The following is a 24,961-nucleotide window of genomic DNA, read 5'->3' on the forward strand; positions in this document are numbered from 1 at the left end:
TGGAAGAATTAGTCGTAGCTCTTAGAGTTACACCCATTTATTAATGTAATCCGCTCAGTCGTCCATCTGCTGACCTGTTTCTCAAACCTGTCTTGATCCTTCCATTCGGGTACGGCGTATCCGAGCTGCCACTGCTTCAATCGCACGCACGCACAGCATCAGCGGCGGCAACAGCACAAGGCCACAGTGACACTAGCAGCAGTTCTGGGGCCCTTAGTTATCTGTTGGTTATACCTCACTATTGTACCTTTACCTGCATGGGCATCGGGGCAGAGACTAATCCCCCTGCTACTGCCCTCTCTGTGGTGCTGTTGCTGGGATACTTTAACTTCGCTGTCAATCCCATCCTGTACCCGGCCCTGAACAGGAACTTCCGCAGGGCCTATGAGGAGCTGCTGTGCTGCATGGGGCTAGCGTGGAGACACACGTCCACAACTATCTGTGTGTCCCTGCAGAAACGAGTGCCATCTTTCTAATGCACACAGAGATACTCGTCTGACCAATGGCCACAGAGACACTGTCACGCCCTGACCATAGAGAGCTGTTTATTCTCTGTGTTGGTTGGGGTGTGATCGTGACTAGGGTGGGTCATCTAGGTGATTAATGGTTTATGTTGGCCTGGTATGGTCCCCAATCAGAGACAGCTGTTTATCGTTGTCTCTGATTGGGGATCATATTTAGGTAGCCATTTTCCCCATTGTGATTTGTGGGATCTTGTCTACAGTTAGTTGCCTGTGTGCACACCAGTAGCTTCACGGTTCGTTTGTGCTTTATTGTTTTGTTCAGTGAGTTTCGGTTAATTAAAATATGTGGAACTCTATGCACGCTGCGCCTTGGTCCAATCATTATAACGATCGTGACAAACACCCTCCTCAAGGACAATCAGCCAGAGGGGAAGAGCCTCACACTGCAGGAGAGAAACAGCAGCACCATCGCTGACCAGACCAGGTAAAACACATAGTACTGGACATTACACAGTAGTAACATACTGGATCGGGACCAGGTAACACATACAGGACACATCATAAAGGTATATGTCAGACAATACAGAGTATTATGTTATTATGTCACCAACAAGAGGCCCTCTCTCTCCGTTTCATGTCCTAACTCACCTTCTACTACCTGGACACAGATGAGCCAGACAGACACATAACACAGGTGAGAAGAACAGACAGTGCAGGTCAGTCACACTCATGTATACAGAGGTTAAAAAAAAAGTAACATAGAAAACATCTCCACTGGACGAAAGTGAAAGTGTCCAGGCCGATCATTTCCCCAGCTAACTGATAGATCTGTAAAGGTTTCTAGAGGGTGGTGCTATTCTCTCTGCTGCACACCCACTGGTGGTGAATCAGTGACTACCCTGGCTGGATTAACTTGGTGAATCAGTGACTACCCTGGCTGGATTAATTTGGTGAATCAGTGACTGCCCTGGCTGGATTTACTTGGTGAAACAGTGACTACCCCGGCTGGATTTACTTGAATGTGTGTGTTCATCCCTAATAGGTGCAGCATGTCCACTCAGGGCTATGTTGGATGGATTCTAGGAGGTTGGCGGAGGGGAAAGAAGGACATCTGGAAGTGTCATCCAGGGATCCTGTAAATAATGTACCCCTGCGTCAACAGCCAGGCTGGAGAGTTCCACTGGGAATAGGTTCCCTCACATCAGTGGTTCCCAAACCCTTTAGTGTCGTGACATCTTCCTGTCACTGCCAACAGCTCTATCCAAAACCCGGCATAAATAACTGACCCACTATTTGGAATGTACTGGCTCACATCAACCAAACCACCCCCACATTCACGTGTTGCCGAGATACACTCAGCCGTTCTGCCATAATGTAGCATGTGACATTCGCACTATGACACTTTGTTTGGCTGTTTATCAGAATGTAGAGTCATTTCCTGATGGCTTTTGTCCACTGGATTTGTAGACTGCTTTGTTTCTGTCATGTGACCTCCTTGTAGATCAAATAGTTAATAATATAAATGAAATTGTTAAAGAAGTCCCCACACAAACTCTTTTACACAGATATTTGCACTCCGTACGTTGTATGCAGTGGTGTAAAGTACCTCTTAAGTAGTTTTTTTGGGGTATCTGTACTTTACTTCACCATTTATATTTTTGACTACTTTTACTTTACTCCATACATTTGCCTTGACACCCAAAAGTACTCGTTACATTTTGAATACTTAGCAGGACAGGAAAATATTAAAATTCATAAACATCCCTGGTCATCCCTACTGCCTCTAAATGATGTCTGAGTGTGCCCCTGGCTTTTATGTCAATTAAAAAAACAATTAAATGGTGCCATCTGGTTTGCTTAATATAAGGAATTTGAAATGATTCATACTTTTACTTTTGATGCTTACGTATATTTTAAAACAAATACTTTTACTCAAGTAGTATTTTACCGGGTGGCTTTCTATTATGGTATCTTTACTTTTACTCATGTATGACAGTTGGGTACTTTTTCCACCACTGTAGGCAAGGACTTATGTAAAGTCATCCACACAAGAACAGAGGTGACACAAACTAATGGAAGACATTTTTATCGGTTTGTGCATATCAATGTTAATGACCTATGTTTCTACTGTACAAAAAACAGATACTGTATCTCTTGTTTAAACCGACTGATTGGTATGGGGATGTTTTTATTATGCTAATTAGACACACCTCGTTAAGGGTTTACCTTAAGGAATAACTTTCCCTTACCGAAGAGAATTAAGGCTGTTGCACAGAGCCCCTCAAACATTTCCTTAGGTAAGGGCAAAATTTAAGGGTTTTATGGTAGTTTGAAGGCATGCATGTGGAAAGAGTCTCTGGTATCCATGGAAACACCCTGACAGAATACCTTGTCAAAAATATTGCATTTATTTTGGGAGATCACAAAATTGAACTTCTACATTCAAGACCAGAGAAACAAATTGATTGAGAAGTTATACTGAAATAAACATTTTGTTATTTTTTCTCAACTTGTTTCTATTACGTCAAGCTAACTTAGAGTTGGTAGCTAGCTAGCCAGCTAGCGGTGTCGCCATGGAATGTGCAGCTTATATTGTTAGCTGGTGGTGGAGGTTTTACTTTTGAAACCAGGGCAGAGGAAAGCAACATCCACCTCCACAAATGCTGTTAACATTGATATCCATACTAAATTAAGCACTTATTAAGGGACCTCATTGGCACCCTTAACTTTTCCACTTAATTTAAGGGGGAAATTCACCTTAAAATGTTTGTGCAACTGACTTAAACTTAAGGAAAATGTAAGGGAAAATACAAGGACAAAATTTATTTAAGATATTTTATGCAACCGGGCCCAGGGCCTAAGCAATATAATTTATGTCTATAAAGAGTAAGTTTTCTAAGGATGTCTAACCTCATACATGGCTATAACAACTAGCTCCCATACCATTAAAACCCTTCACACAGACATATGCAATTTGTTGTGAAGTATTGATATACTAATGAAGGTACAGTTAAATCTGATTTACTGGAATGTGATGAGGAACTCTGGATAAGCCTGCACATCACTGAAGATCACAAACATGGTTGGATTGGAGGTGTTGTCTGTGACACTGTCGTACAAATCAGCATCCTTCCCTGAAGGTTTGGCAGGAGGAACGATCAAGCCTGGTTGTCCCTGAGTGAAGTCTCCAACAAGAACCCTGGCCAGGTACATGCGCTTGTTCCCTTGTGCATCAGCTTTAGAATATCCCCTTGCTGAATAACTGGAGTTCACAGCAAAGTATGAACCATTGCCAATTGCAGCACCTGGATGAAAAACATATTGTTCTTAAAGAGTTAAAAAAAAATTAACAACAATGATACCGAATTGATCAAATGGATTTATGTCTCAACATCAAGCTCCTCCTCTCTTAGGAAGGAGTAACAGTAAAGAATATTGGTCATCAGACATGTTTCCATGAGACCATTCTCATACCATGTGTTCCAGCGTAGCTACGATTGAAGCCATGGTTGTTGATCTGGGTGATGGAGTTGGAACTGGTGCCATGGAACAGCAGTTTCTCGTTGTTTGTGTGCTTGTTCTTCTCCTCCAGGAGTTTCTTTCTTATCTGGTAGCTTTTCCACAGTGAATCGTTCTGGACTCGTTCAATCTTCAAATAGCAAACGAAACATGTAGAAATCAACAGTGATTTATCTATTACTGAAGTGCAATCCCACCTAGCTAAATATGTATCGAACAGCAAAGGAATAGGAATTACACATTTCACTGGTTCCAGGAATTACAGTTCCATTCTTGAAAAAAAAATCCCAAACGCTTTGCTGTCTTTAATGTAGCAGCAAACACAATTAAAATGATTGTCTTAAAAAAAGATAGTTGAGGGATTCCTAACATCAAATTTGTCAAATGTGAGGCTTTTCATATAACGTCACCATAGAAAATCAGTCTATTGTGGAATGCAAATGAAATTCTGGTATACATTTTTACAAACATACTGTAAGGATGGTGTTGTTGAGTAAAGTCTTCCGAAATTCCTTCTCCACGCCATTGTATCCCTTGGATCCTGGAGTTAGTGGGACCAGCATTAAGAGGGAACCCTTCATGTCATCCCAGTGTGCAGGTAGAGACACTGATGTATCGTCTAGACAAAAGAGTTTGGCATTTAGTGATCAAATTATTACACAATAAGTATTGTCATTAAAAAGACTCAATCATTCACAACTTTAAATACATATTGATGATATACTCAGTTCCATGACATGTGCTGCAGCAGTAGGCCTAACCGCAGAAAAACATCGCTAGAACGACACATTCCTCTCTTGCTAGATGCACAAATAAAGGTGAATAACACTCAAATCTATTTTTTTTTACCCCAAAAATTGTCTTCTGATGTGAGGTAAGCATTGACCTGCACTCAGAACATCACTTTGTTGTTTCTCTATGAATCATTGTAATATTGAGAATAAAAAAAACACAAAAATCCCAAACTAGTTCAAATAAAACAGAGAAAACAGAATTATGGAAAAAACAAGATAATTTAATGGAGAATTGTATGGATCCTGTCATGCCAAATACTGCTTATTAACCATTATTTTACCAGGTATATTGACAGAAAACATATCTTGTACACCAAGGACCCGAGGATGAGTTGTAGGGTAGAGGATACGAAAAGAATGTGCCTATTTTAAAGCTATATTTAAATGAGCTCTTGTTCTAGAAAAGGTTGGAGACGCCTGATACACTGTATGCAACCACAAAATGACACAAAAAGAACACATTATTTTATATTTAATATCACCGTTCTACATAATTTAATTTAAATGCAGTCTAGACAGATGAGGATTTGTTATGGATGAACTCACCTTTCAGGTCTTTTCTCAATAACTCAATGTCTCTTCTGCCCCCAAACTTGACAGCTCTCTTGTGGGCTACATTTGCCTCATAATCCTCATTGTTGATCTTGATTGTCACTTTGCTGTTGTCTCTCACAGCCTCCTCCAGGATGTAGTTGGTGAGCATGTCAAAAGACACCATTGTTCCACTGTGGTCTTTGTACTGCCACTCCACCAGGCTGCTCACCAGGAAAGCTGCCTGTCTGCGGTTCTCTGCCCTCTCCTGGTCCAGGACCATGTCCCTGATGAGGCTGTCTGCTGTAAGCACATCGCGGCTCAGGCCCTCCAGGCGGATCAGGGAGTCTGGGCCATTCCTCTCCAGGCGTATCCTGACCGTCAGCTCCCTCTGCATGGCCTGCAACTTCTCCACATCCCCCTGGCTTAGCTGGCTGATGTACGGGTTCTTGATGGTTTTCTCAGTTTGCTCCTTCACTATGAGGTTTTCAATCCAGTCCCGGGCACGGCTCACAGCCTGGGGGCTCTCTGCACACAGCTGGAACACAGTCGGGGCAAACTCCTCTCCCGCCATGACAAAGTTCTCACGGGCAGAGCGCTCATCACTGGGTCCCATAAAGTAGGTTGTCACTGTATCTATGAAGAAACAGCACACATAATATAAATGTCACTTATGATTATAATAACTATTGTATTAGTACATTAACATCTACCTCGCACACTTCCATTCTCACTGACCTTTAAACCTGGTAAAAAAGCCCTTTTCCTCCACTCCCTCTCCCACTCTCCTCTTCATGCTCTTGTGGAACTCCGTCATCATGGCAGTCTGGAATATCAGGATCTTCACACTTCTCACATACTGTCCCTTTTTCTTCTTCACAAAGTCCACCACTGCGTCAATCATGGCGTCCGCAACAGCAGAGGGACTCGCCCCACCCTGGCCTGACAGACAGACAGACGAAGGCAGACACACAATGACATGGCTATGGAGGCAAACAGAAAGACATAGATGGAGACAGAAGTACAGATAGACAATGACATGATAGAAGCAAATCTGTCCCTGAGAGTGACTAATCACAAGACAAATATGGAAGGGAAGGAGACAAGGAAAATATGAAAGGGAAGGAGACCAGGAAAATATGAAAGGAACAAGTAAAAGTGGCATAGTATATTTGGGGAAAAAGACGTAGAAAGAACAAGAGTATTTGAAAATTAGGCTAAGAAAAGCAGCAGGTAGTCATTATGAGGAGCAGGTAGTCATTATGAGGAGCAGGTAGTCATTATGAGGAGCAGGTATTCATCATGAGGAGCAGGTCGTCATCATGAGGAGCAGGTAGTCATTATGAGGAGCAGGTAGTCATTATGAGGAGCATGTAGTCATTATGAGGAGCAGGTAGTCCCTTTCAGAGCACATGGAAGCAAAGCATATGGCCACTTTACAACCTCACAGTAGAAACAAAGAACACAACTGTCACGTTCTGACCTCTATTTCCTTTGTTTTGCATTTATTTAGTATGGTCAGGGCGTGAGTTGGGTGGGCAGTCTATGTTTGTTTTTCTATGTTTTGGGGCAGTTCTATGTTTTCGGCCTAGTATGGTTCTCAATCAGAGGCAGGTGTCATTAGTTGTCTCTGATTGAGAATCATACTTAGGTAGCCTGGGTTTCACTGTTTGTTTGTGGGTGATTGTTCCTGTCACTGTGTTTGGTGTCACAGGATAGGACTGTTTTGCGTGTTCACATTTCTTGTTTTTTGTTAGTTTGTTCATGTGTAGCGATTTATTAAAACATGAATAACCACCACGCTGCGCTTTGGTCCGCTTCTCTTCCTCCTACAGACGAACGCCGTTACAGAATCACCCACCACAACAGGACCAAGCGGTGTGGTAATGGGCAAAGGAGAAAGCAGCAGCAGGAGCAGCGCGAGGAGGATTGGACATGGGAGGACGAATTAGACGGTAAAGGACCTTGGGCTCAGCCAGGAGAGTATCGCCGCCCCAAGGAAGAACGGGAGGCGGCGAAAGCGGAGAGGCGCTGGTATGAGGAGGCAGCGCGGCGTCGTGGATGGAAGCCCGGGAGTCAGCCCCAAAAATTTCTTGGGGGGGGGCTAACAGGGAGTATGGCTACGCCAGGTAGGAGACCTGAGCCAACTTCCTGTGGTTACCGGGGGGCTAGAGAGACCGGGCAGGCACCGTGTTATGCTGTGGAGCGCACGGTGTCCCCAGTGCGGGTGCACAGCCCGGTGCGGTACATTCCAGCTCCGCGTATCGGCCGGGCTAGAGTGGGCATCGAGCCAAGTGCCATGAAGCCGGCTCTACGCATCTGGTCTCCAGTGCGTCTCCTTGGGCCGGCTTACATGGCACCAGCCTTGCGCACGGTGTCCCCGGTTCGCCTGCATAGCCCAGTGCGGGCTATTCCACCTCGCCGCACTGGCAGGGCGACCGGGACCATTCAACCGGGTAAGGTTGGGCAGGCTCGGTGCTCAAGAGCTCCAGTGCGCCTGCACGGCCCGGTCTATCCGTCACCACCTCCACACCCCAGCCCTCCGGTGGCAGCTCCCCGTACCAGGCTGTCTCTCCGGCCCATCCGTCCAGAGCCTTCCTCCTCTCCAGCGCTGCCGGAGTCTCCCGCCTCTCCGGCGCTACCAGAGCCTTCCTCCTCTCCAGCGCTGCCGGAGTCTCCCGTCTGTCCGGCGCCTCTGCCGGAGTCTCCCGTCTGTCCGGCGCCTCTGCCGGAGCCTCCCGCCTGTCCGGCGCCTCTGCCGGAGCCTCCCGCCTGTCCGGCGCCTCTGCCGGAGCCTCCCGCCTGTCCGGCGCCTCTGCCGGAGCCTCCCGCCTGCCCAGCGCCAGCGCTGCCCGTCTGCCCAACGCCGCCAGCGCCGCCCGTCTGCCCAGCGCCGCCAGCGCCGCCCGTCTGCCCAACGCCGCCAGCGCCGCCCGTCTGCCCAGCGCCGCCAGCGCCGCCCGTCTGCCCAGCGCCGCCAGTGCCGCCCGTCTGCCCAGCGCCGCCAGTGCCGCCCGTCTGCCCAGCGCCGCCAGTGCCGCCCGTCTGCCAGGAGCCGCCAGTGCCGCCCGTCAGCCAGGGGCCGCCAGTGCCGCCCGTCAGCCAGGGGCCGCCAGTGCCGCCCGTCAGCCAGGGGCCGCCAGTGCCGCCCGTCAGCCAGGGGCCGCCAGTGCCGCCAGTCAGCCAGGGGCCGCCAGTGCCGCCAGTCAGCCAGGGGCCGCCAGTGCCGCCCGTCAGCCAGGGGCCGCCAGTGCCGCCAGTCAGCCAGGGGCCGCCAGTGCCGCCAGTCAGCCAGGGGCCGCTAGAGCCCCTCCGCCCGGAGCAGCTGTCCCTCTGTCCCGAGCAGCTGTCCCTCTGTCCCGAGCAGCTGTCCCTCTGTCCCGAGCAGCTGTCCCTCTGTCCCGAGCAGCTGTCCCTCTGTCCCGAGCAGCTGTCCCTCTGTCCCGAGCAGCTGCTTCACCTCTGTCCCGAGCTGCCCCTCTGTCCCAAGCAGCCCCTCTGTCCAGTGGGGTCATTGAGAGGGGTGGGCATGGTGAGTAAGCCACGGAGGCGGACAATAAGGCGGACTGAGACAATGGCGAAGTGGGGTCCGCGTCCCGCGCCAGAGCCGCCACCGCGGACAGACGCCCACCCAGACCCTCCCCTATAGGTCAAGGTTTTGCGGCCGGAGTCCGCACCTTTGGGGGGGGGGTACTGTCACGTTCTGACCTCTATTTCCTTTGTTTTGCATTTATTTAGTATGGTCAGGGCGTGAGTTGGGTGGGCAGTCTATGTTTGTTTTTCTATGTTTTGGGGCAGTTCTATGTTTTCGGCCTAGTATGGTTCTCAATCAGAGGCAGGTGTCATTAGTTGTCTCTGATTGAGAATCATACTTAGGTAGCCTGGGTTTCACTGTTTGTTTGTGGGTGATTGTTCCTGTCACTGTGTTTGGTGTCACAGGATAGGACTGTTTTGCGTGTTCACATTTCTTGTTTTTTGTTAGTTTGTTCATGTGTAGCGATTTATTAAAACATGAATAACCACCACGCTGCGCTTTGGTCCGCTTCTCTTCCTCCTACAGACGAACGCCGTTACAACAACAGAACAGGCAACAAGTACAATAAAAACATGCAACTACACAAAACAGTGTAGTCCAATAAAGACCATTAAAGCAGAGTACCTGTTCCAAGCGCTGGGAAGGACACTGAGGTGAACTTTCGCTCCTCACACTTCTTGAGAACATCGTACACAGTCTCTTTAATGATCTCAGGGTCATTCTGTCCCACAATGTGCATGATGTGTTTGCATGGGAGAGATCCTGCTGATGTCACGATCATCCTGCATGGTTGGAAGCTTGGGGATCTGACTGTAGAAAAGCATAAAAGGAAACGTTTAGATGTCAAGAATCTAAGTTACTAAAATGTAAAATCAATGCACACCAGTGTTGTAGGACCCATTGATTGGAAACTGACTTTAGACTTTTACCAGACAGTATCAAACAGTACTGAAATGTCATCTCATTCATATCCAACATGACACCAGTCTCCTTGACCAGAAACATGACTACAGTATATGTTGACTCAAGGACATGGATACACACCAATCTCTGAGCACTCCAACTCCACCTTCAATCCAGCTCCTTCTAAAATGGATTTGGATACACCTGAAGAAACAAAGACATTAGTACAATATGGCTCTTTATTCTAAGTCAACAATTGTACCATTAAATAAGTTGTGTGTCTGTGGGGGTGTATTGGATTTAGCTTGCTTTCTGATTGTGTAGCTGTAAACACTGTTCATTTGGATTTCCATTTCAGATGTGTACATGTTAAACATCCTTATAAGGTGTTCCTTAGTATTTGTCTTAGTAGCCTCATAAACATGAAACATTGGTTACGACACCTATGCTATTGTCAGAGGTACAAGTCACCTGATTTGAGGTTAAAGTCCTTATTGGAGGAGTTGACAATGATGTCACTGGTCTCCTTGCTGATGTCTCCTGATGACACTTCAAAGGTCACGTGACCCATCTGCATGCTGTACACACCCAGAGAAGGGGATGACACCTGTCCAAAGAAGCCTGCGCCTAATGAAAATAACATGTTTAGACAAGGGGGTTCTGTGGAAACAGACATGCTCTAAAGAGGCAGCAGCGTCTCAATGGTTGAATATTTTTGGGGAGACTTTGAAGGCTGTGAATTAGGCTTACCAGAGGATAGCTGTGATTGGCCAACATAGGATTTGGGATGTTGTGATTGGCCGGCACCTTGTGAACTCTGCCAAGTATACCCTTGTGTCTGACCTTTGAATTCCCTGACAAAGCACTGTAAACAGGAGATATAAAAGTGTTGAGTATTTATCAAACATATTTAAGAGCACAACACACACTGAAAAAGGTGAGGTTATGCAACAATACTACCTCTGTGTGATGATATACACTGAATCCACTTTTAAATAATTTTCCATCTTCAAACTTACATCCACAGTTTGGGTGTCGCTGGGGTGGACCACGATGGCCACCTCTTTAAGGTGTGTGGAGTTTCTTCTCTGGCTGAAGTCTTTGACCTCCTGCAGAAGAAGCTTGGACACCAGGCCCTTAGGGAATCCCATGTTCCCAGTTCCAATGGCAGGGAAAGACAGGGATGCCAGCCTATGCTTCTCTGCCTCACTCAGACAATCTCTGATCATCGTTCTCAATATCTTAAATCACAAAGACATGGACAATTTTAGAAACATTTTACTAAAACATTTCTATGCACTCTCAATAACCAGTGCTTAATTGGAGCTGGATCCTGCCGGAACCTCTCAGATTTGACCTTGTTTGTTCCGGCACCTATTTGCCGGGATCCGGTACCTTTCACTACATAATTTATTAATTGTTTCACTGTTCGCACCGGATACAGTCAAATAAAAGTGATCAGCGTTAAATCAAGTTGCCTCCTCGTTATTTACCCTGCCCAACAGAAAGACCATCACGTAAAGGTGTGGGGAACTTTTATCCTTTCCTGCCACACTGATTCCAGACCTGCTCTCTTATTTGTACATCAAGGTTATGGGGAGGGAGGGTGGGGTAAGTAACTGATCTCGACACAGGTCTTGGTAGTGGTGGTCAGCTAGTGAAGAGGTCCTTACGTAATCACATTAGTCGTCTCCCTACTGAATTTGAATCGCGGGAAAGACAAATAAAAAATGGATAAGAAAAGGCAATCGAGTTTGATTACATTTTTCAAGTCCAAAAATCTAGAGAAAGATGGTGAATTGAACCCATAACGAGCCAGAGAACTGTCAGTGCAGGAGGAGTGAGGTGCAAACTGTTCCTGATGGCAATGCCTAAGCTAGCAACGTTGCTAATCCCAACAGTTCAGCATCACCACTGGCACCTCCACTAGCTAGTAGGCCTACAAGAGAGTCAGACTCAGAGGGAGAGGAAGACGGAGAGCTGGGGGGAGGGGGGCAGTGCATTCACAGACTAAGTGCTAGGATCAGGTGCAATTTGCAGTTCAAGAACAATCAAACACATGGGGCAGCAGGTAGCCTAGTGTTTAGAGCACTGGGCCAGTAATCGAAAGGTTGCTGGATTGAATCCCTGCGCTGACAAGGTAAAAAGGCAGTTAACCCACTCTTCCCTGGTAGGCAGTCATTGTAAATAAGAATTTGTTCTTAACTGACTTGCCTAATTAAATAAAGGTTACATAACCCCAGGCTTGTCATCCAGAATTCAAAGTTGGGCTGTACAACATGAAAAAAGGTAGGGAGCTTGGATCTAGAAGTGACTGGAGGGATTAAACTAGTACAAGAGTGAGTGGAATGTACAGTAAGTTAACATCCTATTCCTCAGATGTAAAAAACAACATAGAGCCTGCAGAAAAAAGGGTTTTGAACATGTCTGAACCAAGATGCATTTGGTGGCAGCATGCCTTGTAGACGAGGCTAATGGTTATAGTTAACACTCAAACTGAAAAAATAGACACGACAGCCAGAGTCTTCAGAACAGCGTTAGGAGGCTAAAGGTCACAGCCACAGGCTCGCTCATGGCTTTGAGCAAGAAATTAACTCTCAGGAGTTAAATGGCCTTGACATGGGGAGAGTCATTGTGGGAGGTTTGGAAAACTAATTTCTTTCCCTTTACAAACTTGTTCTGTACTGTGAAGTTTATCTGAATATGTGCATCATATTATCACATAGGCAGGAGGCCTATATATTCTTATATGTGTGTTCTGCCATTTAACCAACATAGACAGTAGGCTACTTGGCTGTTTACTCTGTCTGCTGTGCTGCTACGTTGTGTTTGACACTTTTCTTCTCAATGTGTTCCGGCACCTCATTGGGGGTAGAAGCTGTTATAAGGAGCCTTCCGGTCCTAGACTTGGCCCTCCAGAACCAGCAGAGAGAACAGTCTATGACTTGTAGTGACTGTAGTCTTTGACACGTTTTTGGGCTTTCCTTTGACACCGCCTAGTCTATAGATCCTGGATGGCAGGAAGCTTGGCCCCAGTGATGTACTGGGCCCTACGCACTACCCTTTGTAGTGCCTTGCGGTCAAAGGCTAAGCAGTTGCCATACCAGGCGTGGATGCAACCGGTCAGGATGCTCTTGATGGTGCAGCTGTAGAACCTTTTGGAATCTGGCAAATCTTTTCAGTCTCTTGAGGGGGAAAATGTATTGTCGTGCCCTCTTCACAACTGTCTTGGTGTGTTTGGACCATTATAGTTTGTTGGTGATGTGGACACCAAGGAACTTGAAATTCTCGACCCACTCCACTTTCAGCCCCGTCAATGTTAATGGGGGCCTGTTCGGCCCTCCTTTTCCTATAATCCATGATCAGCTCATTTGTCTTGCTCACATTGAGGGAGAGGTTGTTGTCCTGGCACCACACTGCCAGGTCTCCTGCCTCCTCCCAATAGGCTGTCTCATCGTTGTCAGGGTCTTGGCCTACCACTGTTGTGTCGTCAGCAAACTTAATGATGTTGTTGGAGTCGTGCTTGGCCACCCAGTGGGTGAATATGGAGTACAGGAGGGGACTAAGCACACAGCACTAAGGGGTTCGAGTATTGAGGATCAGCGTAACAGATGTGTTGTTGCCTACCCTTACCACCTGGGGGCGGCCCGTCAGGAAGTTCAGGATCCAGTTGCAGAGGGAGGTGTTTAGTCCAAGGGTCAATATCTTATAGATGAGCTTTGTGGGCACTATGTTGTTGAACACTGAGCTGTAGTCAATGAACAGCATTCTCACTCACTATGTGTACTCACTCACTCGTGTTACGGGACCTCCTGATTTACAAATTAAACACGTTCAATAACTCCTAGCTTACCTTCTCTGCTGAGCCAGCTCCCTGGTCCCAATGGGGGCAGACAGTATGGATCACCCTCTGACATCGCAGGTTGTAACCGTCGGTGACCACAATGTCACCATAGGCCAATCTGTTGACGCGAGCCTCATCTGTTGCTGCTGATTGGAGCCCAGGACCGGCTGCCTTTAGGATAGCATTGGACACAGCACCTTTACTCAGGTCCAAATCCTCAGAGATGGTGTTGACGATGCCCTCAGACTAGAGGTTTCAAAACAAATGACCAAACGTTCATGAAGAAAGAAGGGAACAGCTATGTATTTCTATTCAATCATAAAATATGACTTCCACAAGGCAGCTGTCATTCCAGATAAAGAAGAGTAGAATGAAAAGTAAACAAATTATACACCTTATACTCTGGGTTATCTGATGTACTACTTATAATACACGTATCAATGGTTTACGTGGTGCTCTGATAACTACGGTATGTGTACTCACATATTCCTCCTGGATATTTCCCTTTCTCAGAATGATCTTCAGACCCTCTTGTGTGCGATTGGTCTGTAGAATTTCCCCACTGCCTGCCCCCTCAAACTTCCTCTCTTGGCCATACTCTCTCCTCTGCTCCTCTCGGTTTTCATGATAAGTTCTTTGAGTTCTGCTTTCTCTAAATCCTCCTCCCCTATCTCCATGTCCTCCTCTACCTCCACCTCCTCCTCCTCTACCTCCACTCCCTCCTCTACCTCCACTTCCTCCTCCCACTCTACCTCCATCTCCATGTTCCCATTGCCTATGTCCCCATGGTGACTGTCCCTGATATCCAGGTCCTTGATGTCCGTAACTATGTTGTCCTCTTCCCAGTTGTCCTCTTCCCCATTGTTCACTTCCCTGTTGCCCGCGTCCCCGATGTCCATTTCCCCTATGTGCACCCTGCGGAGGCATGGTCATTTTTGGGTGCAGGTCATTGAACGTTTTCTGGACAGCGCTGGCCAGGGCTCTCACAGTGTTGTCACTGTTGTCCACCAGGTGAATCTCAGTCAGGGAGGTCTGACCACTCAGGTTCTCACAGTAGTCACGCACTGCCACAGCAATGGTCTCAGCGCACAGGTCCAGAGGAAAGCCGAATATCCCAGAGCTGACGGCCGGGACGGCAACAGTTGAGCAGTTAACCTTCGCAGCCTCCCTCAGGCTCTCATTCACAGCTTGTTTCAGACGCTGTATGGCTGTTCCCTGGTCAAAGTCTGTGAACCGTGGACCAACCGCATGGACCACATACTTACAGGGCAGATTGCCTGCATCTGTCACAATGGCGTCTCCTGGCTGCAGTCGGCGGTTATTACGGACATGTTGATCACTGAGCTCCTGCAGCCGTGGACCAGCAGCCTTGAGTAGTGCTAAAGCCAGGCCTCCAATATGCTGCAGGTCTTCATTGGCTGCATTGACTACTGCGTCCACTTTGAACTTGCAGATGTCTGCCTTACTGACAGAGACCAGGATTCCATTGTGTGTCCTCACCTCACAGCAAGATGATGGGCCAAACCCTTCCTCCCCATCTTCATCATCGCCCTCTTCTTCCTCCAGCATGTAGTCTTCCTGCAGCAGCACCACACAGCCATGCTCCTTCATCGCCATGGAAACAAACATACTTCCCTTCTCTTGGAAGTACTTTCTTGCTCCAGGCTTCATGATGGTGAGCTCATCAGTGCAGAAAGGTGCTACCATCTTCTGAAAGGTCTCTTTGACCTTCTTGACATAGAGACGGGCTCCAGAAAGGACAATTTTGGGCCTTCTGGGGTCAAAGTGGACATTCACCTCATCACGCTTGGCAAAATGTTCCCAGTCCTGGGATTTGTTCTCCTGGATGAATTTAACCACGGCACAGGACTTGACACGGACAGCCTCTTCGACTCGTGAGTAGTTTTCAACAAAGTTCCGCAGACTGTTGCTGACCTCTCTGACCGGGTCCAGGAAGCCAGACACAATGATTCTGTCTCTGCTCTCTGGGTGAAGCTTTATCACCACCGTTCTTTTCTTTAGGGAGTTGTAGGCATCCACCAGCTGGTTGTTCAGATCTTTCCACTCAGGCTTCCTCAGCACCTCCTGATCCTCCACCATAAGGCTCTGCAGGGACAGGGCAGTCTTCACCCTCTGCTCTGCATCAGCCAATGCTCTGTCTGAGCTACCAGTCAGAAGTACCTTTCCACCCTCCACTCTGTACACAGCGTTGATGCCCCGGGATGTGAACAGGTCCTGGGACATCTCCATACTGTCCACTGACTGCAAGAAGTCCAGGAGTTGGGGTTCCAGCTTCAGCTGCTTCTTATTCATCTTGAGCTCCCTCTCCAGAATCCAGTTCTTCATCTTGTACACCTCTGCAACAAGACCTGAGAGAACCAACTTCTTGGTGTCGTCTCTGTAAGAAAAACCCATCTCTGGGGCTTCGTCTGCTGCGCGCTTCAGAAGTCCTTCCTGCTGTAGGATATAGAACATGGCAGGGGACATGTCCATCTCCTCCGAGATGCCATCCCTCTGCCTCTCTATCCGACTCATTGCCCTCTGCATGAGGTCTTCCACCAGCCCCTGGAGTCGCTTTGTGTCTTCGGCCAGACCTGCAACTGTCAGAGACCCTTTGGAGGCATCCATAGCTAGGACAGCATCCTCTTTCACCACAGAGCGGACTTCTTTCTCCACTGCCTTCCACGCTGGGGCACTTGCAAAACACTCAAACACAGCATATTGGGCCATGATGTCACGGAAGACAATCAAGGCATTCTGTTTCCATCCGTCTACATATTCGCTTGTTAGTCCTTTCTGCCTTAGCAGGGTTGGCAAAGGACTGAGTTTAACCTCAGGAGTATCCATGTTTACTTGACAGAAATGAGCCTTCATCTGGTCAGTGATGGGGGACAACTGTCTCTTCATGGAGAGAAATTTCCATACAGCAGAATGCACACACTCTATGAAGGGGTCAGGCATCTTCCACATTGGCCTCTCCTTTCCATACAAGGCAGTGCTCAATGACTCATAGTATGGATACACGTTGACTGGGACTTTGCCAATTACATGATGTTTATTTAGAGTGGTTTCCACAACTGAAACGACATAGATAACGGACTGTCTTACATAGCATGAAATGAGGGCGAAACAGAATATTTCTGTTTAAGGCCAAGAGACTGCTGCACCAACAGAATAGCACGGCTACATTCAATTCCTCGTATAATAAAGAGTAATAGATTACCAAATAAACAAATTGATTAACATTTATATAATTAAACAGCTCATTCAAACAGCAGGTTTTACCTTCTGCTGCGTGGAAGGTGACAATGGCTGCCTGTTCCTCATGGATCATAATGATGTCCTTTGCTGGGCCAGCCCACTTCTCAAAGTAGAGCACCAGCATCTCTTCAGGTATGTTGGAGGTCAGGTTCTCCACTCTCACACTCTGGCACCTCTCTAGCAACCGGCCAATCAAACCCTGCTTCTGGAAACTCTTGTTGCTCTTGCTCTCAGTAAGGAACCGCTCCACATCTAAAGACAGACAGCAATCATATCCTTAATATCATGCACAACAGTTATTGAAATGATGATCCCTTCGTGTGAGGGAGAGATCTGTTTTTATAATACTTCAAAAGTGAAAGTCATTGTTAGTTTTCTTTGTTGAAAAAAATTGATAATTTGAAATAGTGACCAACCTTTGGGATTATTGAAGGTCACAACAGCTCTGTTGGTCTCACTGATGACCTCCAGGGAGAAGTTGTCTTCCTCCAGGCCAGAGAGGGTCTCCACCAGCAATGTCAGCATCTCTCTCGACATGTTCTCAGGAACCCTCTCCAGCACCACAGCAGAGCTCTGAGGAGACACCTTAGCAGAGCTCTGAGGAGACACCTCAGCAGAGCTCTGAGGAGACACCTGAGCTCCACCTCCCTCTCCAGGCCCACTCTCAGAGTTGGGATCTTCCTGTGCTTCACTTGACACATCTGGGATTAAACACACTAGATATTCATATCCACTAACCTCATTCATATTTTCAAATTTCTCTGACTTCATTGGCACATTTCTGCCTATGACAAATTTACAAGTAGATATGGCCTTATAAGGCTGCATTTTGCAACACTGTCTAATGATATGCCACTAGGGATCATTATGAAATGTATTAGGCAAAACATTCAATATAATAATATTAGGTCAAGGGAATGCATCAACAACCACAGAAGCAAGGAAAAGATGTTACCTGACAATTCATTGCTTGTAGCACCAAGCTGGAAAACATGCAAAACAAACAAAATGTATATGTCAAATAGTTAACCAATGGGAATCTTTACAAGTATGCTCTTTAATAGTAGCCATAAAAATAATGTATTATCCATCAGTTGGAAGCCCTGGCTAGCCTGTCGAGCCAAGACAGCACAAATTTAGCCTACAGTTAATCTCTGTTTAACCAGAAGTAAAATGTTGCATACAGAGCATTTGGAAATTATTCAATTTTCCACATTTTGTTACGTTACAGCCTTATTCTAAAATGGATTACATATTTTTTCCCCTCATCAGTCTACACCCAATACCCCATAATGACAAAGCAAAAACATATTTTTTGAAAATTTTGCAAATGTATTAAAATATTTAAAAAACTTAAATATCATATTTACATAAGTATTCAGACCCTTTACTCAGTACTTTGTCGAAGCACCTTTGGCAGCGATTACAGCCTTGAGTCTTCTCTGGTATGACGCTACAAGCTTGGCACACCTACACACCTTCTCTGCACCTTCTCTCAAGCTCTGTCAGGTTAGATGGGGACTGTCGCTGCACAGCTATTTTCAGGTCTTTTGAGAGATGTTAGATCGAGTTCAAGTCTGGGCTCTGGCTGGGCCACTCAAGGACATTCAGAGACTTGTCCAGAAGCCTTTCCTGCATTGTCTTGGCTGTGTGCTTAGGGTCGTTGTCCTGTTGGAAGGTGAATCTTCACCCCAGTCTGAGGTCAAGTTTTCTGAGCAGGTTTTCATCAAGGATCTCTCTGTACTTTGCTCCATTCATCTTTCCCTCAATCCTGATGAGTCTCCCAGTCCCTGCCGCTGAAAAACATCCTCACAGCATGATGATGCCAACACCGTGCTTCACCGTAGGGATGGTGCCAGGTTTCCTCCAGATGTGACATTTGGCATTCAGGCCAAAAAGTAACATTTTAGTTTCATCAGACCAGTTGATCTTGTTTCTCATGGTCTGAGAGTCCTTTAGGTGCCTTTTGGCAAACTCTAAGCAGGCTGTCATGTGCCTTTTACTGAGGAGTGGCTTCCGTCTGGCCACTCTACCATAAAGGCTTGGTTGGTGGAGTGTTGCAGATAAGGTTGCCCTACTCCCCTGATTGCTCTGTTTTGCAGGCGACTAGCTCTAGTAAGAATCTTGGTGGTTCCAAACTTCTTTCATTTAAGAATGAGGGAGGCCACTGTGTTCTTGGGGACCTTCAATGCTGCAGAAATGTTTTGGTATCATTCCCGAGATCTGTACCTCAACCTAATCCTGTCTCGGAGCTCTATGGACAATTCCTTCAACCTTATGGCTTGGATTTTGCTCTGCACTGTAAACTGTGGGACCTTATATAGACAGGTGTGTGCCTTTCCAAATCATGTCAAATCAATTGAATTTACCACAGGTGGACTCCAATCAAGTTATAGAAAACATCTCAAGGATGATCAATGGAAGCAGGATGCACCTTCAAGTCTCATAGCAAAGGGCCTGAATATTTTTTATACATTTGCAAACATTTCTAAAAACCTTTTTTCACTTTGTCATTTTGGAGTATTGTGTGTAGATTGATGAGGGAAAAAAAATCAATTTTAGAATAAGGCTGTAACGTAACAAAATGTGGAAAAAGGGAAGGGGTCTGAATACTTTCCGAATGCACTGTAATTTGGCCAGCTGCTTGCTTGGATTTTTGTTTTTGGTCAAAAAAGACCATAAAATCACCAGAAATTCAGCTCCATCACTTTTTATTTTTAAATTTGGGAATACATTAAGCTAGTAAAAGAAAAATCTGGAAAATGAATTTGGATCAATTCTGAATAAATTATATTTAATTACCACAAGCTTTCAATGGAAAACGATAGAATGACAAACCAAATAAATATGTATAGCAGCCTAGAGTGCGCTGCCAAACTGCAGCAACAATTGGCAAAGGTAGGGTGATTATTGGGAATGTGCTGGGTGCCGAGCTCTTTCTTTTCTAACACGCTGAGTTGGCCAAATCTGACTTAACAAGAACAGACACATACAGAAAACTCCATGAGGGGTTGCTAAAACAGCTGTCCTCAGAACATTTGTTTTTGATTTGAGGCTCATGTACAACGCACTATGAACTTGCCCGGTCCTAGTGTAGCCTACAGTGCTTAATTTGTAGATCAGGGGGTGCCGGAACAAAAATTGAGCAAGAGAGGGTGGTGACCTGGGGAGCTTTGAGGTATCGAAACGCATGAGAAAAAAACAATCCCCTTTATAATAAAGCATTGCATTCATATCACATTTGCATAGTGGAATAGCACAGTAGAGTAGAGGTACTTACAGAAGTGGCACACATGGGGAACATTTTAGGAAGCCTAGGTTCTAAGAAAAATGTGCCATGTTATAAATGCATTTCATGCAATTCTATGTCATTTTACATGACTGGAGACTGGCAGAATATTTTTCATACCTAATACTGCACAAATGATCTAAAGGACAGGCTACTTTGACACCAACACACTGAGAATCTTAGATAAATAAAAACGACCTTGTCTTAAATCCAGCAATTTAACCTTAATTTAACCAGCAATTTAATTTAACCTTATTTAGCCAGACAAGTCAGTTAAGAACAAATTCTTATTTACAATGACGGCCTACACCGGCCAAAGCAGGACGACGCTGTGCCAATTGTGCACCACCCTATGGGTCTCCCAATCACGGCTGGTTGTGATACGGCAGGTAGCCTAGTGGTTAGAGCGTTGGACTAGTAATTGAAAGGTTGCAAGATCGAATCCCCGAGCTGACAAGGTAAAAATCTGTTGTTCTGCCCCTGAACAAGGCAGTTAACTCACTAGGCTGTCATTGAAAATAAGAATATGTTCTTAACTGACTTGATGTGAGTGTGGAAAAGGTGAACAGACTGTTGTTTATCAACAAAGACAAGCCACCTCAGTTTCCATCCTTGTAGGCCTAATTATGATGTTAGTTAACATTCATGTGGAAACGTACTTCCCCACAAACACTGCTTACAATTGTCTGTTACAATAATCCTTATTTATCTTTAGACATTCTGTATGAGACAAATACATGACAAATCTGGGCACCGCAACGAATACGTGCATTTATCGCTGATTGGCTGCAGTAAAAGTGGCGCATGACAGAACAAGCTAGGTTGAATCCGGACAACTGTAGCTGGAATGGGAAGGCCTCAACACCGTTGATAGCAGACATTCGTACATTTGATTTCACAGAAAGTCAACAATCCAACAGTTGCAGCTATTCATATAGACTACTCACCGACAGAGTGCAAGCCTCTTTCAGATTTTCCCCCGATGATGATGATGACAAGCGCAACTTCACAGTTTCATTGTCTACAGTAATTTCATGGTTATCTCTCGATAGAACCCTTTCCCTGACTGTGGAGACAAATGCGACATCATGCACACGTCACTTTACTGGAAGTCACTTGTACATATTTACATTTTTATGGTTAACACTATTTCACTATTATGATATCCTACAGTAGGCTATAAAATGACAACTGTACGATACAAATCGTCATCCGTGGTGATCTACTTACCATCCTCAGATTTGAAATAAACAGTTGCTCTAGTGGAGCGTTGATCCTCGTAGTGCACCAAGCAGTCCCCTCCACTCGACTTCTTTTTACTTTGAAAATAAATCTGAAGTTTGTTCTGTATCCCTTTAGAGACAGAGTTTGTCCAACTGACGTCTACAGTGATGGGATAAGGATATTCATCCATCGTTTCTCCCCGCATGCGAATACTGTTTGGGTATGAAACGCGTCGTCCTATTCTTTCACTGCATCCACTGTTTCACTTTCGTTTCAGCCTCGGTTGACGAGGAAATATTATCGGGGCATATAAACCTATCGGCCTATACTTTTTGCACCTGTCTACAGAGCCTTTAGGGAACTGGATAGCTCAACGGGGAAAGATCTATCAATCTCTGAGTAATTAGGAAATAACTAAAAGTTACTTTCGTCCCGGGGTTGTGCCGAAAAGCTCCCCCCTGAATCCCCCCCATTCGCGTGAACGCGCACGCACTCAATTCTTCATTGCTGCGACTTGCTTGCTATTTGAGATTTCTGATCATGTTAGGCTGCGTTTCATGTTATTTTTTAAGACGGTTTGATCGCGGGGAGGCACTAGTAATGTATGCTATTTGTTTAAAGTGTCTATAAATAAATCTATTTGCCAAAATTCCTCATCTCTCCGATGTCTTATTCGACCAGTAGCTGTTCTTAAATGTTTACTGCTTGCCTAAATTTTACTCCCTCCTCTGTTTAATATAACACACATACATAAAGTATTCACTTCGATTGCCTATCCTGATGTGAAGTTTGTTCTATAGAAAGTATTTGAGTCTGATGTGTGCCACAGACAGTATTTGACACTAGCCACAAGATTAAGGAAATTAGAAGGGGGTTCCCATTCCCGGAAAGAGATTTAATTATACACTTGAAACAAATAGCCAAACCGAATACTGCAGACATTACTAGTGCCTCCCCACAATCAAACCATCATAAAAAAATAAAATGAAACGCAGCCTAACATGATCAGAAATCTCAACTAGCAAGCAAGTGGCAGCAATGAAGAATTGAGTGCGAGCATGTTCAAGCATGTCTCAGCAATGAATCATTGAGTGTGTGTTCCTTCACGAGAAGGGTGGGGGGGGGGGGATTCTGGCAGGGGGGAGCTTTTTGGCACAACACTAAAGATATGGCCGACATGTTCGGAACTATAAATTCCATGCCTCAAATGCGATTTCGTGTACTTTTTTCAGGAGGGGTGTTAGGCTACATGCTATCATGTTGTACACAAAATAAATTTTTATTGCAAAGCAGTTCGACACATACAACAACACAGAGTCACACATGGAATAAACAAACATTCAGTCAATAATACAGTAGAAAAAATCTATATACAGTGTGTGCAAATGAGGTAAGATACAGTGCCTTGCGAAAGTATTCGGCCCCCTTGAACTTTGCGACCTTTTGCCACATATCAGGCTTCAAACATAAAGATATAAAACTGTATTTTTTTGTGAAGAATCAACAACAAGTGGGACAATATCATGAAGTGGAACGACATTTATTGGATATTTCAAACTTTTTTAACAAATCAAAAACTGAAAAATTGGGCGTGCAAAATTATTCAGACCCTTTACTTTCAGTGCAGCAAACTCTCTCCAGAAGTTCAGTGAGGATCTCTGAATGATCCAATGTTGACCTAAATGACTAATGATGATAAATACAATCCACCTGTGTGTAATCAAGTCTCCGTATATTTGTTTTTTCACATTTCTTGTTTTGTTAGTTTATTCATGTATTTTATTAATTACATTTTTTTATTCATTAAATTTTATTATTCATGGTTCTTTATTAAAGAACCATGAATAACCACCACGCTGCGTTTTGGTCCGCCTCTCCTTCACCTCAAGAAAACCGTTACATTTGCGACGTTCAGTAATGAGAACTGATGAGGTAATAACAATTAATTAATAAGCAACTGTTGTGATCAGATATTTTCATGTCTTAAGAGTTATATTCGGGAAATTGACACTATAAACAAACATTTTCCCTGGTGCCCCAACTTCCTAGTTAATTAAAGTTACATGATTAGTTTAATCATGTTATTAAATTACACATAGAGAATTGATTTGATAATATACAGTCTTCACATTTAATGATAGCCCAGACACGACAAGTGTAAAGCTCGCCGCCGTTGGACTCTTGAGCAGTGGACATGCGTTCTCTGGAGTGATGTATCATGCTTCCCCATCTGGCAGTCCAACGGAAAAAATCTGATTTTGGTGGATGCCAGGAGAACGCTATCTGCCCCAATGCATAGTGCCAACTGTAAAGTTTGGTGGAGGAGGAATAACAGTCTGGGGCTGTTTTTCATGGTTCGGGCTAGGCCCCCTAGTTCCAGTGATGGGAGATCTTAACGCTACAGCATACAATGACATTCTAGATGATTCTGTGCTTCCAGTTTGGGGAAGGCCCTTTCCTGTTTCAGCATGGCAATGCCCCAGTGCACAAAGCGAGGTCCATACAGAAATGGTTTGTTGAGATCGGTGTGGAAGAACTTGACTGGCCTGCACAGAGCCCTGACCTCAGGCTGAATGGAAGCAAGTCCCTGCAGCAATGTTCCAACATCTAGTGGAAAGCCTTCCGATGAGATTGGAGGCTGTTATAGCAGCAAAGGGGGCAACAACTCTATATTAATGCCCATGATTTGGTAATGGGATGTTCGACGAGCAGTGGTCCACATACTTTTGGTCATATACATACACACATATACATATATATATATATACATATACATATATATATACATACACATATACATATATATATACATACACATATACACATACATACATACATACATATATACACACATATATATATACACATACATACATACATACATACATACATACATACATATATACACACACACAGTTTGTTAGGTTACAACCTTATTCTAAAATTGATGAAATTGATATTTTTTCTCATCCATCTATACTTCATAATGACAAAGCAAAAACAGTTTAGAAATGTTTGCTAATTTATTAAAACTGAAATATTACATTTATATAAGTATTCAGACCCTTTACTCTGTACTTTGTTGAAGCACCTTTGTCAGTTATGACAGCCTCGAGTCTGCTTGAGAATGACGCTACAAGCTTGGCTGTGTGTTTAGGGTTGTTGTCCTGTTGGAAGGTGAAACCTTCGCCCCAGTCTGAGGTCCTGAGCGCTCTGTAAATGCAGAGTTATAGTGCTGCCAATATACTGGGGAGCGGCACTCCCTCACTTTTTTTCATTATGAGAATGTATCGAGCTAGTAAAAATATTTGGATAAATTTGGATAAATTCAAAATGATATTTAATTAAAACAAAAATTACATGGAAAACGATAGAATGACAAAACAAATAAATATGTATAGTAGCCTAGAGATAAACAACTCGCTGAGTGCACTGCGGAACTGCAGCAACAAGTGGCAGAAGTTGGGTTAGTATTGGGATTGTGCTTGGTGGCTAGCTATTTCCTGTTCCAACACACTCTGCACTCACTCTGAGCTAGCCAAATCTGACATAAAAAGAGCAGCCACAGACAGAAACCTCAGAGGGGTTGCTAAAACA

At 45.0% G+C, this 24,961-nt stretch overlaps 1 protein-coding gene across 4 annotated transcripts; it reads right to left on the minus strand.

The window, feature by feature from the left end:
- Positions 1–2,851: 2,851 nt before the first annotated feature.
- Positions 2,852–21,754, minus strand: LOC139388543 (protein mono-ADP-ribosyltransferase PARP14-like). Of its 4 annotated transcripts, none has more exons than XM_071135261.1 (18): positions 21,371–21,652; positions 21,088–21,206; positions 17,807–17,834; positions 17,268–17,552; positions 16,876–17,103; positions 14,319–16,667; positions 14,074–14,279; positions 13,600–13,836; positions 10,766–10,987; positions 10,497–10,611; positions 10,218–10,373; positions 9,888–9,950; positions 9,468–9,653; positions 6,047–6,250; positions 5,324–5,944; positions 4,457–4,602; positions 3,939–4,113; positions 2,852–3,769 (listed from the first exon to the last, which is right to left on the minus strand). In XM_071135261.1, the coding sequence occupies exons 1-18, from the start codon at positions 21,567–21,569 to the stop codon at positions 3,486–3,488; spliced, it is 5,823 nt and encodes a 1,940-aa protein (XP_070991362.1). In that variant the 5' UTR covers positions 21,570–21,652; the 3' UTR covers positions 2,852–3,485. The 4 variants fall into 4 exon arrangements, with proteins under 4 accessions (XP_070991362.1, XP_070991363.1, XP_070991361.1 ...); XM_071135262.1 differs by adding an exon at positions 20,132–20,172 and having other exon boundaries at positions 14,074–16,667; positions 21,371–21,627; XM_071135260.1 differs by having other exon boundaries at positions 14,074–16,667; positions 21,371–21,754.
- Between the last annotated feature and the right edge of the window lie 3,207 nt (positions 21,755–24,961).

Source organism: Oncorhynchus clarkii, chromosome 29 (assembly GCF_045791955.1).
Source record: "Oncorhynchus clarkii lewisi isolate Uvic-CL-2024 chromosome 29, UVic_Ocla_1.0, whole genome shotgun sequence".
In the NCBI taxonomy this organism is placed as follows: domain Eukaryota; kingdom Metazoa; phylum Chordata; class Actinopteri; order Salmoniformes; family Salmonidae; genus Oncorhynchus; species Oncorhynchus clarkii.

What these genes read in the sequence shown, in the direction of transcription:
- LOC139388543 (XM_071135260.1), bottom strand. Translation starts at nt 21,569, where the DNA reads ATGCGGGGAGAAACGATGGATGAATATCCTTATCCCATCACTGTAGAC. An exon ending in CACCTTCCACGCAGCAGAAG is followed by an intron (nt 16,668 to 16,875) that starts GTAAAACCTGCT and finishes ATGTCGTTTCAG; the next exon opens with TTGTGGAAACCACTCTAAAT. An exon ending in CTTCCCAGCGCTTGGAACAG is followed by an intron (nt 6,251 to 9,467) that starts GTACTCTGCTTT and finishes TCTGTCTGTCAG; the next exon opens with GCCAGGGTGGGGCGAGTCCC.